At 41.2% G+C, this 14,272-nt stretch overlaps 1 protein-coding gene across 6 annotated transcripts in view; it reads right to left on the reverse strand.

Annotated features, from left to right (window-relative positions):
- The window catches only part of LOC113567664 (uncharacterized), a 33,649-nt gene that overhangs the window by 1,702 nt on the left and 17,675 nt on the right, over positions 1-14,272 (reverse strand). For 3 of the 6 annotated variants that reach the window (XM_081704062.1, XM_081704063.1, XM_081704061.1), the window contains 8 exons: positions 9,890-9,936; positions 3,672-3,709; positions 3,503-3,579; positions 3,201-3,418; positions 2,622-2,878; positions 2,305-2,412; positions 2,043-2,187; positions 333-484 (listed from right to left, as the gene is read on the reverse strand). In XM_081704062.1, coding sequence (XP_081560188.1) covers positions 333-484; positions 2,043-2,187; positions 2,305-2,412; positions 2,622-2,878; positions 3,201-3,418; positions 3,503-3,579; positions 3,672-3,709; positions 9,890-9,936 — 1,042 coding nt within the window. Of the gene's footprint in view, positions 1-332; positions 485-2,042; positions 2,188-2,304; positions 2,413-2,621; positions 2,879-3,200; positions 3,419-3,502; positions 3,580-3,671; positions 3,710-9,889; positions 9,937-14,272 lie in introns of those variants that run through there. The other 3 variants (XM_035521446.2, XR_014119014.1, XR_014119013.1) reach the window with 3 other exon arrangements.

The raw sequence follows: 14,272 nt of genomic DNA on the forward strand, positions 1-14,272 counted from the left end.
TGAAATTAGATTGTAACTCACGCTCATGCTCACTCATTCACTCATGGGTAGCAAGCTGGAAATTCTCCTTAAGGTGGTGGTATCAGAGCGGTGCTTTAATAATTAGTGACACTGTGACCATGTTAATAAAACACTCCCCACGCAACAGTATTCTCCATCTTCCCAGGTTGTTTATAATAACAGACTGTCTTCTGGTATGAATATTACCAGGAAAAAGGTTACCAAATCGAATACTTAGCAGGTAACCCTCATGCAGTAACATAAGCTTGTGTTACAGCAAGAGGTAAAATGTATTAAAAGTTAACTGGACCAGTAAACACATTGCCACTTACAGCCTGTGCATTGACGAAGCTTCCAGACTGAGCTTTGATGGTCTGGTCTGTGTCAGTCGGAGTTGTGATGGTCTGGCCTGGGCTACTCTGGGCTGTGGTTGTCTGGCCTGTGACACTCGTGTCTCTAATGGTATCAGCTGGTCGAGTCTGATCTGGGTTCACATGAGAGTGAAAAGATGTAACGTTAGGCAGAAAGAAGAAGACACAGAGGATAACGTTCAGTCAAACCCATGTTCAGTCTTGTGCAAAAGACAAGCTTTCAGCTTTTGTTCTTACTCCTGAGAATAATAATTACAGCACCATGTTCTCTTACAAATGGAATCACAGAAGATCTTGGAGAACTAAATGTCATGATCAGTCCCCCCCAGCTTCCGTGTTCCTCCCTGTCTTGTGTACCTTAGTTCTATTCTGTAGTTTAATTTTCCACACCTGTCCCTCGTTTCGCGTCGTTAAGTTCATGTATTTAAACCCCGTCTTGATCCCTGTGATTTTGCTGTTCATTGATGGTTGGGTATGTTTATTCTAATGGTTGTACTTTGTACTCCATGTCTTTGTGTTATCCTAGCCTTCGTGTTCCCTAGTCTCTGTTATAGCCTGCTTAACCTGTGTGCTTCCGTGTGTTTAGTTTTCGTCACTTTGTGTTTAGTTACTCGTGTATCCTAGCCCTTGTCTCATGTATCCCCATGCTTTCAGTGTCGGCTCTTTGACCCTGGACTGCTTTAACGACTCTGATTCTAGATTTGCCCCATTAAAGTTCGCTCTTCTCCGCACATGCGTCCGCCTCCTTACCGCTCACCGTTACACTAAAACATGTAGACTTTTTCTAAAAATGCTAAGCTCTTTTTTTATTTTGGGAAAGTACTGTATATGTGAAACATTTTTTACACTGCATTATTTGAAGCAGTTGTTCATGAAACTAACTACACACAATTTTCATGACAAGTTTTCATTCCATATTTTGGTACATTTATGACAAAAAAATCATGTTTTGGAATATGGGAATCAGTGCTAGAACTGACTCAGCAGGATAAATACTAAAGAGCAATTCTCTATGTATTTATGTATCAGTGCTAGGTGATTAGAAATATGAAATCAAAATTTATTAGAAAAACGAAAAGACATGCTACACCTAAGAAAGCATTATGGACTTATATTTATGGAAAATGCTACCCTTGGACTGTCATAATGGTCTGTTCAGGGATGGACTTTCTAGAAGCCTGTCAAGTTTCACAAAATTTGGCCAACATTTGGGCATGCTATTGGTGAATGGATGGATGTAATCCTATTCTCCAATTTCTGTTCAGAGAATGAACCGTGTAGACCTACTAGCCAATGTTCATTCCCTAAAATTAACTGGGCAGACCAAACTGTAAGTTTTACAGACATGAAAGTTGGTCAATAATTTATATTTTGCTATTTCAAACAGACTATAGGTGGTGTTATATCACAACAAAATGCATTCCAGTCAGAATATTCACTCAGAATACTAGTACTGCTGTCCACAAAAAAGCCCAAAGACCAATTGAAATCTTGAGAATTTGCACATTATACATAATTGGGCATTTTGGAGCACAAACTACCAGGAAAATATGCTAAGCAAAGTCTGAAAGCCCAGAAAAGTCTTGGCACTTTGTTGTACTTCCAAGGTAGCACCTCTCTGGTTAGTAGGAATGATAATAAAATTGATGTGCGTTCCACAGTTCCAGTTACCTGTAAGAACTACCAGACGTGGTTCCCACACCTCCTTGCCTTCTTTATCCAAAAGACCTATTGTGATTTCTTCAACCTCAGCCTCAAGAAACACTTCAAATGTGGGATGATAATTGGGACCACAGTTACGGTCAAACGTTTCATCCTAAGGAAGTGCAATGTCAGTTGAATAAAATGAAGTGTCAACATTGGTCAACTTACTGCAGATGGCTGATGTTTTAATAGTAACTATTTTAGTATTATGGAGTAGGCTTTGATTTACCTGAGGCTGAAATTTATGTTCACATTTTGGTCTGTATTTTCTACCAGGAATCAGCTGGCATTTGGAGCTGGTTGTAATGTTTCTGAAGTCATTTTGTCGATTCGCCACCTTTAAGGCAATAATACTGGTATTGAGAGTTGAGATGGTACTTGTATGTGTTTTTATGTAAGACTAAACAATATATTTCTGTTGAATTTCAAGTAGGCCCTGAAATAAATACTCTAGAGGAACTGCAGTCAGTCAAATACAATGCTGACAAACACAATCATTTTGTATCATTCGTTTTAAAATTAGTATGAATTAAGTTGTCAGATTACCTCATCAACAGATACAATCATTGGCAGCAAATGTATGTGCAGTTTTTTTCTTCTTCCCCTGTCAGTCATTTCTTTGTAGAATAGTAGCACTTGAGCATTGATGCAAGACGAACCAAACATTTTATTCAATAAAAGGCCAAAGAGGGAGAAGCCTTGGATGTCTATGATCACATGTGTGTTTGTCACTTGAAGTGGCTGTATGAGCTCTACACTGTCAGCAGTAAAATGTGCCACTGCCAGATGAACCTTACTTTCCTCTGCAAAACACAAACAAGCAGGACAGAAGTTGATTTGCCTTCATAAACAAATGTATCTAGCAGAGACCGTGAAAAGGTTGCACATGGCCAACATTATCACTGTTGCTGCTCAAACTGAACGCATTGCACATAGACCGGTGCACTGTACAGTAAGTGTACCATATCACGATGAAACTACTACTGACATAGGGGAGAGCCGTGCAGAGGGGGGCACCCATGAAATAAATTAAGTTAAAAAATAATTTAAAAAAAGGCCTCCATTCTTTTTTGCACAGTACCACTTGGCAATATGTATAATTTTACAAATCAGAAATGAACTTACCATACATAATCTCACAGTGTGGGAGATAGAGATGACTGACTAAACCTTGGATGCAGTTAATATCATACAGGGGTCCTATCGGCTGCATATGAGCCAAGCCGTCCATAGGATGGGTATCCCAGGAAACGATTCTATACATCACTTCCCCTTTTCCTTCCATCTTAAACACAAGATTGGTCAATTTGCACTGGAACTGACCAGCATGAGGGCACATGAACCTACAGGACAGAAGACAATGAAAATGTTACAGTAACTTTCTTTTTAGTTCAATGAAGAACACAATAACAGAAGCAGGCACATACCTGTATGAATTACTGCCCTTGATTTCTGAACCCTTTTCAGTCTCTTCAGGAATGAAAAGTTCAAGATGTGTAAATTGCTGTGGAGGTGGAAAACAGAGCAATACATTTACAATGAACATCTAGAAGAAGAACTAAATATTTAACACATGCACATACATGTTCTACCCACATGCTCCATGTCCATCTTTCCAGGATGCTTTGTTTCTGCTTGAAACAAACAAAAAAACAGAAGCAGACATGCATAAACAAGTGTAGTTAAGACTGGTTAATTCAATTACGGAAATACAACTTTATTAATTCATCCAAAATCAGATCTGATGCATCTTACATGTGTCTTAGATGTTTTATAGTGCATCAAACAGTTCTTGTATCCATCAACAAATTACATTGCAATGGTCTGGAAAACTAAATTGCATTCTGACCAATTTCTCTCTTTATGTAAGCTTGCTGACTTGTCAATAAATATAGACGCAGCAAATCAATCAAAAAGGCTGGGACCTTTTATTGTCACTGATTTGTCAGTTCTATTCTTTTTATATAGGTGCATTTAGGAAAATAAAGTAAAGCAACAAAGACATTTTTCTTTCTGGTCAATGAATTCCCATTGTGATTCAGTCCATTCTTTTCTTCATGACTCAGAGTTTTGGGATGCTGAAGGCAGGCAATCAAACCTCCCCAGTTTGTGACCTCAGCAACATGGGGTGCGTCATTTTTGGTTTTTGAAATGTACCATCAAGATCCGACTGGTGAGGTTACCGCTGCACATCATTCTTGTCACGGAACGCTCCGCCCCTACAAGTCACGTGGTACGGCCAGCTGCATGCAGGGGGATTCGTGTGTGTGTACTGTTTTGTAACCACGCCCCCTGGGATTGCACACATGTGCACAGGGTTTAATGTTATGTATTGGTTTGTCTATTTAAACCCCTCTCAGTGTGTGCACCCTTGTTGGTCATTGCAACTATGTCGCTACTTATGTGTTAAAGTCGATATATGTAAACATCGCTGTAGTCGTAATGTTAGTCTGTGTACTCGCCCTTAATGGGTTCTTTTCTCAGTGTTAATGTGTAGTCATGTTCACCGTAGATGTCTTATGTGAGTACCACCCATGTTGTCAACATTTAATATTAATAAACGTCCTTCCCCGCGCCCTGTGGCACTCGGGCCAACAGCATTACAATTCTGAAGGTCACACGCCAGACTGACCTCTTGCATGGGTGCTGATGGAATGGTAGCTCCGTGTCAATACTTCAAAGTGAAAACCTGCATAATAACTGCAGGAAAACCTAGATGTAGTCAATGTAATAGGAGTCCGATCTAAATGTGTTTTCTTTTTAAGATCACAGTGATACTGAACCACGTCTAACATTACAATAGACTTTAGTTTGACAGCAGTTATACCATTAGAAGAACCTAAAGACACAAACTGTAACACGGGATGGGTGGAGAGCGAATACACTTGCAAAGTGCCGACGCGCGGGATGTTATGTAAGAATGAATTAACCAGGGAAGCCATAATATAATAATGAAATGTGTTTATTAACAGACAGACTAACAATACCAACTAGAACAAAGACTAAAATAGACAAACAAGAGGAACTAGACAAGTAAAACAACAAACAGAGCGCGCGGGGAGAAAACATGAACGTGGGGCGAGGAATGAGAAGCGGGATTAAACGGGAGAGAACTAAACACATGCTCGCGGACAAACGAGATCTAACCAGAGACAAGGAATAAACAAACAATGACCGACAAATAAGAAGCAAGAGATACAGGGTTTAAGTAGACACACTAATCAAGGCTCAACGACAAACAGCTGGAGTGAAAGGGAATCAGACAGGGAACCATGGAGACAAACGAAAACCCGGACGTGACTAGGTTGCCATGATAAGGGGGAACGCTCAGGTCTGTAGACGTGACAAACTGTTGTACGTTTAGCGAAGGTATTTGATAGCTAGCCGGCTCGCTCAGACTTGAGTGTGAGAAACAGAATGCTCTTTAGCAAGCATAACATTTTTGCTTGGCAATTTATCCAATTTACTTCTTATGTAGGCACAAACAGCACATGATGTGTCATTCACGTAACACACATTTTCATAGTCACTCAAAGAAATGCAAAGGCAGAAAAAAAAAAACCTTAAAAAACTACTTAGGAGTCAAGTTGTAACAGACAGTTATACTGTGTCTTTAATAGATACCTAGCTATTCTTTATGGTCACGTATATTGTGCGCGTGAGTTCAGTTGGAAAGAGAGCAGATGGCTGTGTGGGGAAAAAAAATTTAATAAATCACTTCTCTTTGGCTGGCCTTCTTAATTTTCAGCAATGCTGTTAGTGCTTTATCCTGTGTTAACTTTACATATAAATGGAACATAAAGTTGTGTGCCCTGGCTTGGTATAGTCAATGTAGAAAAGTTTAAGTGCCACATTTGACACAATTAACATAACATACTCATTGCCTGCCTCTAAACCATTGGCCTTAGTAATACAGTTCTTGAAGTGTTTTATTTGAGATGAGAACCAATTGTTGTTTTAGGTCAACACAAATCGCACACCGCTACTGTAACTCAAGGTGTTCCCCATAGTTCTGTCCTTGGCCCTCTCCTGTTCATTATCTATATGCTACCCCTTGGTCAGATTATCCACAGGCATGGTCTTCATTTCCACTGTTATGCAGATGACACACTGATTTATTTTAGCGCCAAGGCTAACACTACCTTACTACCTCCTGTTATATCTCAAGCAGTGGATAAGCATAAACTTCTTAAAACTAAATTTCTACTTATTGGCACGAAGTCCAAAATCTCAAATTTCTTCAATTTAAAATTAAATCTGGACAGTGTTTTGATCAGTTCCTCATCCACGGTTAGTAACCTTTGGTGTACTTTTTGACTCCTTTGACTGGTCAAAGATGCCTTTTTTTCACCTCTGCAATATTGCTAGGTTTAGGTCCATGCTGTCCATACACGACACTGAGACCCTGGTTCAGGTCTTCATCACCTCCCATCTTGACTACTGTAACTGTCTTCGTTGGCATCCCTAACAACACTATCCACTCCAATATGTCCAAAACTCAGCTGCAAGAATCCTCCTTAATATATGGAAATTAACCCACATCACCCCTAGTCTGCATCAGCTACAATGGCTCCCTGTCCCTGAGCACATTCAGTTCAACATCCTCCTCCTTACTTTCAAAGCTCTGCATGGTCTTGCACCTCCCTATCTAGCTCAACTCTTACACCCTTAGTGCCCCCTCCGTACACTTTGGTCCTCTGATGTAGGTCTCCTTTCCATCCACAAGTGTAGATTGGTGTCTGTAGGAGGCCAATCCTTTAGTGTCATGGCCCCAAAATATTTGTTACAGCATTAGTCAAGGGACAAAACTGGAAGACATGAGAAAAATGGCATATTGCATACACCATTCTGAGTAACTAAGAGGCAAACGGTGCAATTTCTAGGACTAATTAATTTCTGCAAACAACGGATACCAAACCATGCAGAGCAAGTACAACTATTAATGAATCTGATATATATATATATATTCCAGCCTAATGGCAGCTGCATATTAGATGGACAGATGAAGCATATGATTAACCGAGATTAAACAACTATTAGTTTCATTATCTGTTCTGTCAATACCGAATTTGATACACTGTTGACTTCAAGAAAAAAAAAATGTATAGCTTCAGTTCTGTTACAAGAGCATGGAGGGAAGTTACACCCTGTTGCATCCTTTCATCTAAGCTAGACCCAGTGTGCCGAGCACAATCTCCATACCTCCTAGTGGTCATAGCAGCAGCAATGGCAGTTACTGCCTCAGCATCAGTAGTTCAAAAATAACCTTAAAACGGGGGCTAAGTGCCTTGATAGTACCAATGGGTAGGCTAACAGTGAATGAGTATCACTCAAAAAAATAGCTCTTTATGGCCCAACAGCAACTATGCAATTAAAAAAGGGGGGTGTTCTTTCAAACATGTTCTAACGAACACTGCTAAATGAGTAATTCTGTGGTAGCTAAAGGCTTGCATATTTTGTGTTAGGAACATGTTTTTGTACAAAGATTTGAGCAAGAAAATAAAGAACATTCTATATACTATTTAAAAATGTTAAATCTTTCCAGCTGATTTGATGGTAATTGAATTTATGACAAAATCTGAAGTTAGTTAATGTATACAAGAAGCATGTTTAATAGGTCATTTATAAAGGACAGGCATGACTGTTGTGGAAATTAACCAAAAAAACAGTGCATACAGCATGGGATTTCTGGTGAACGGTTGCATGTAGTTGGCTAAAAATTGGTAAGCATGTACTTTGCATTGCATTTTAAGAATATTTGATGCCGTCAAGTGATTCATTTGATTATGCCAGATCTTGATGAAAATGTAACTGCTTTAATATATATAATTGTGTGCTTTATATTGCTTGTAAGGACATCAACACTACATCTAGAAATACCTTCGCAGTAGGTATTTCAGTGTAACTGATCCCACCCGTTATAGTGTAAAAGACATCTCCTAACCAAACATCACTACTGTCACAGACTGCTCCTCGCCCAAAAGTCACGTGGTACGACCCACCGCATGCAAGGGGATCTGCGTGTACTGTGCTTGTGTTGTAACCAGAAAAGGTGAAGCTGGAACCTCTTGCGAGAAGTACTGTCCTGTTAGTCTGTCTTAACTCATGTAATTTGCTCTCCACCACTTCTTTTTTTCCCACCTCTTTTGGGGTCACTGATGGTGCAGAAAAGGTTCGGGATCAGGTGTAATTTTCAACTGACTTGGGCTACACCAAAATTTGACCCTCTTTGCGGGCAGCTTTAGTTCCTCCCGCACTCCTTGGTGCATTGGGCAACAAGCGCTCTCCAACGGGTCCTATCGGCTGCAGCGTCTCTGGCTTTGGCCAATGAGCGTATGTCAGTAGTTTTTAGGTCGGTGATGAAGGTTGATCTCCAGGTGGTTTTGGGTCGGCCTTGCTTTCGCTTTCCTCCTGTCGGTGTCCAGTGTACAGCTGCCTTTGAGATGCGTTTGTCTGGAAGACGTAGGAGATGACCAGCGAGGCGCATTCTGCGTTCGGTGACGATTTCTTCCAGCTTCCGCAATCCACTCCATTGAAGAACTTCCTCATTGGTAATTCTGTCCTTATACGAGATGCCCAATATTCGGCGGAGGCACCATTGATGGAAAACGTTTAGTTTCTGGGCGATCCTCTTTGTGTTCCTCCAGGATTCACTGGCGTAAATGGCGGTTGGGATGACGATTGTGGAGTACAGACGCATTTTGATTCCTGTATTGATTGTTGTTGAGGACCAGATGCGGCATAGACGCTGGAACACAGCCGCCGCCTTTCCGATCCTACATCGAACGTCCGCTTCTGAGCTGCCGTCATTATTGGATACTATGCTGCCGAGATATGTGAACTTGATGTCCTCCACCGTTTGCTGCCCAATAGTTATCTGCACCTTGGTTTGACGATTCACCCGCATGACCTTGGTTTTGTCTGTCCCTCGGACCGGAAGCAAGAGCTGAATTTTCCATTGGCATGCTGTCGCGGGGTGTCTCTAGCGAGTTGCATTTCCTAGAGAATTCTGTCCAGGTTAATAGTTCCTCCCCTCATTTGTCTATATAACAATAGAAATAAGAGTATCCTTCCCTCTCAGGCAAGTTTCTAATAGTGCCGTTAGATCTTTGTGCAGGTCAGTCGTAACCAAGTTAGCACAATCTCTAAATTGTCATGTCTTATGCAGTTCTTCCCCTCTGATTTCAATTCTTACCCTTTTGTTTTGTTCATTTCATTTATTTCCGTTGTTTCCTCAACCCCATTTCTTTTCTCCCTCAGTTTATTTGTTCATTCAAAGCCCAATCAAGAAAAAACTCACAAAGTGGCCCACTTTTCAATTCCCAATTCCGTTTGACAGGTAGCTGACATTTTTATTCAAAGCAACTTGCAATTATGATTGAGCAATTGAGGGTTAATGGTTAATAACCCCAAATGGTTAATGGCTCAGGGGGCCAACAGCAACCCGGCAGTGGGGCTTGAACTGCTGATTACTAGTCAAGTACCTTAACCACTGAATTACCACTACCACCATAGTGTAGGTTTATAGCAAAATAGTTATTTCTTTCATTCATATTTATGACTGTGAAAATATGTTTAAACTTGAATTTTACAATGAATTAAATAACATTAAAATTCAACAACTGTTCCTACAGTGGCCCCCCAGCTTAGATATACAGTTACACAGACCGACCAATCATCCATCTAAGAAAAATGTGGCTTCAAGGCTAATAAAATTAAAGGGACCCTTATACTGACAAGACACAAGTAAGCAGTTGAATAATTCCAGGGTAAGAAATCATGAAACAATTAAAACATCATATTGTAGAACTCACCTGAGTGATATTCGACTGTTGAAGTTGACAATGTTGAACTCGGAAATCTACAATGAAAGCATTGAACATTAACTTGTAGCTATTCTGTTAACAGTTTCTCTCTCAATATATATGGAATAAACACCGATAAAATGAATACCAATATATATGGAATGAATTGATGTACACTGTTAAGGGCCAGGCAAAAAGCAGACGCTCTGATAAAACACACAACAAGGTAGTGGAAACGGTCACAAAAAAGGAGCAACTCGAAAGTAGGAAACAGTCCGTGTCAAAACCATAAAGACCATCCAATAATCCAGGCAGCAGAATTCCAAAAGGGCAGGCAAAAATCAGAAACAGGAATCACTAAGTCAAGGTTCAGTACACAGAAATAGAATCCAAAAGAACACACGGTATGCATAGGATTCTAAAGGCAATACTTGGCAGTGTCCTAATGTTTGAGACGGGCTTAAGTACACAGGTGAGTTCAATATTCTACTAAACCCGTTTAGTAGAAATTGGGAGCTTCTTTGGCCTTTAGAACCACATGCTGATTGTGCCAAATTCTGACCTTCCCATCAGCATGCTCCAACATCAATGCCTTTCTACTGCTCAGTGATGCAATTTGTGCTTTTTAACCCACTTGATTATTCCGTTTCCCTTAGACAGCTATGACATCTGAACTGTTCATTTACCATTATAGCCTATTCATGCTATGCAGTGACCAGCTGTGTATTTAGACTTGTTAGTTGGAGTACCAGCAGAACTATCAGAACTGTTCTTGATGTCCTCCTCTCACACCTGTAGGATCCCCTTTCACTGGATGTTCTTCCTCGACCACATCATTCTCAGTATACACTCAACACCGTTGCACAAGAAAACCCCAGGATGGCAGTTTTTGTAATACTGGCCCCATCTAATGTACTAAACTGATAAAAACAACAACAACAACAACAACAACAACAACAAGTTACTAAACCAAATACACTAATGTATGAGAGTAGAGAATAGAGGATTGTTGTAATGCTACTATACAAGAAACCTCAGTGTGAGAGGGTATATGCAGTGGATGTGGGAACCATGGTTGCTTCGACCCAACATCTAGACCATCACTGAAACTAGTAGCTCTGTGTTCCAACATCTGCAAGTAACACCACAAAAGCTATGAGAAGAGTGAGCCAAGACAACAGGTCACACCAAGACCCAATGAGTCCTTGCACCAAGCTTAACTCTAGTCGTAGCAAACTACCAATACCAAGTGAAGTACCTGAAGAGCTGCTGAAAAGATGTGAATGCAGCACTACAAACGATCATTACTGTGACCATCAGTGAGTCCAACCAGCTTATATATGCCACAGCAACAATGATACTTCAGATACTTGATCAAGGAGCGGTAGCCTATTTTGATACCTGAGATGCATAACAAGCTGCCCATATCTGAGGCCTTGGAGACTACCAAGCAAAGATTAACAGCTCTGGCCGCCCAAGAAAAGCATATGGGGAAAAGGAGGCATCCATATCCAACAGATGTCCAAGAAAAGGTCACAAGTACAAGGAGCTGGACAAGCTCCAGGCCTGGACATGGTCCAGGATGTCAACTGGCCACCCTCCTGGCATCCATGTTTCCCTGTCGTGTCTGTTTTGGAGAAGGAGAGCCCGTAACGAAACACGGTTTTCAGTGCTGTTTCACTCCAGCCATGCATCTCTCCCACCAGCAGGATGATCGAACACAACCTTGAAAAGATTGTAGAATCCCGTCTCTGACCAACGCTGGGTCCTGGCTGTCCCATAGGGCGGTTCCCCACGCTCCTGCCTCACCAGTCAACAGTGACGATACGAATTGGATGCGGTCCGCTTCGGTGACAAACTGCATGGCATAACGGGAGACGTACATGGAACACTGCATGAGGAAGTTCCTGTACCGATCAGGAAAGCCGTCAAACCATTCAGGAACGGCAACAGGGATGCAATGAGCGGCCGCGGGAGACGGTGAAGGAACCACAGCAGCTGAGGTAAGAGCCACCTGCGAAGGTCTCGGAACTGCCTCAGGTAGTCTGACAACTTCTTGTTGGGCCAGTCTGTCTTGAACCTCTGCTGGATCCATAGATAGTCGAAGCATTCTGTAATGTTTTAGTAGGGACGAGGCAAGAGGCAGAATGCAAATGCAGGAGGTTCTTTAAATAAGGTGTGAAGCTGGCGGCACAGAGGAAGGGAGACGCGATGTCGAGCTGATATGCTCTTTATTTTCCACAGCGATGGAAGCAAACGAAAATCTCTTGGATCCGAGTAGCATCGCACTGAAGGGCACTCGTGGTTACGGCCGGTACTGCTCGAGAGATGCCGTGGGAGAGAGAAGTGCTGGAAGCAATATAGAAGGTGAAGGCAATAGTAGTTCCTGTGGTAATCAGAGCACCATGGGCTTTGAATCCCAAAATGGGAGATTGGCTCCAACAGATCCCAGGAACATTAGGGATCTCCGTTCAGAAGAGTGCAGTCCTGGGAACAGCTAGGATACTACACAGGACCCTCAAGCTCCCAGCCTCTCGTAGAGGACACGAGCTTCAAGAAAACTGAAATGTGTGCGCGTGTGTGTTTAGCACAATGGCAACATGTGTCTGAAAAAGGCAAATGGGTGGGTGTGTGAGGGAGAGAACAATATAGCAGGTTTGTATGAGAGAGATAATGTGGGTGAGAGAGAGTAAGAGAGAGGTGTGTGTGAGTTTGAAAAACTAAGAGGTGAATATAACAATTAGCAATGTCTATGTATGAGTGAATGTGTGCATGTAGATAGAGTGACAGTGCATGTGTAAGAGAGTCACAATATTGTGTGTGAGCAAGAGAGGTAGAGAATGAGAGAGATGTTAGTATGTTTCTGAAAAAAAGAGACAGATGCCTGAGGGTTTGTGCCTAACAAAACGACTGTGTGTGTGTCAGAGAAAGGGATAGCAATTCAGTTTGTGTTTTTGGTGTCAGAGTGTTAGTCATGTAGTGGAGTTTGGACAGTCCTTCTGAGCTTACAACATCCCATGGGATGACCAAGCCATCATGTGCAGATCACGCCCACCTCCAGTAAGTCCAAGCTGCACCAGTAATTAACAGGATTAAGGTTTTAAAACAAAAGGAAGGTTTATGACTTCTGCAAGGACACATGACCCCATCACATGGCTTCCTGCCCTCTTCTCCTGGACTTAGCAGTAATAGTCACAAGAGGGGAATGTGTGCATACCCTGCCTCTCGGAACTTGTCCAATGCCGTTAAAAAAACCTGTTTGCAAAACTCACCTTATCTGGATGACAAAGCTGTCAGTGTATATTAAAGTGATCCCAAGATCATTTTAAAATACAGGTTGAAAAAGGATGGTTTGGCTATGACAGTGCCACCCTGTGACTGTCACAAGACACACCATATCAAACTGAAGCAAAGTGTTTATATGTGGGATATTTTAGCGCTGAGAAGTTTAGATCTATATGCATAGCGACTCAGAAGTGCATCATAATGCGATTTGTGTTACCTGAATTATCTCGCCTTATAAACTCATCCTGTTTCTCATCTTTAATTTGTGACCTCCTGAGTCTTAATCATGGATGTCCTCAGGTGAATTAGTATGTTGACAATGTTAGTGTCCTATGGAAATCAGATCTACCATGCTTCATGGTATCAAATTATTAGAGGAAATGTATAACCGTTTTTATTTCTTTTATTATGAATAAACTCAGAACATGCCTTGGTAGAAATCCGAATCCCTCTAGCCAGAGACAAAGGAAATCAATATTAATGACTTGGATTCTAGTTTGATTAATTCACATCTTTGTTAACACCCATCTAGTGATTTGGTTAAAAATCTGGACCCAGTAAAAGTAATGGGCTTTTTCCTGGGAGAAGAGGTTGAAATGGAGTTAGAAAAAAGTGGAAACATTAATTCTAGAACCTCTTTTTTTCTGATTTAAGCACTCATTCTGTCTGCATCTGTCTTAATGTTGTTCATCACATACATTTGCACTGAAGTTTCCCTTTAGCAGAGACACGTCTGATTTGTTCAGTTCAGCCAGTAGTAATTAGTCTCAAATCGTCAGCTAAGAAATTAGTCTTAAGGTAACTGACAGTAGCAACTGGTTACCGAGGACAAACAACCCACAGAAGCATCTTACTCAGCTTGTTCATTCTGTTGGCAGTTCCAGATGGAGCTGAACTGTGAAATAATCTGAGTCCTGGCGAGTAATACAGGACATATTCCAGATTGTTGCAGTGCCAATGAAAATGTCAGGATTACATGTGGACAGTGATCTGAATTTCAAAACTCATCTACATGGTCCGCTTTGATTGCTAGTTTGCTATTTGTTATCATGGTAATTACAATCTTACAGAATTAGATTAGGCAACCCATCTTGTTTATTAATTAGC

The sequence above is a fragment of the Electrophorus electricus genome, chromosome 21 (assembly GCF_041902795.1).
Source record: "Electrophorus electricus isolate QZ-2024a chromosome 21, ASM4190279v1, whole genome shotgun sequence".
Taxonomy (NCBI): domain Eukaryota; kingdom Metazoa; phylum Chordata; class Actinopteri; order Gymnotiformes; family Gymnotidae; genus Electrophorus; species Electrophorus electricus.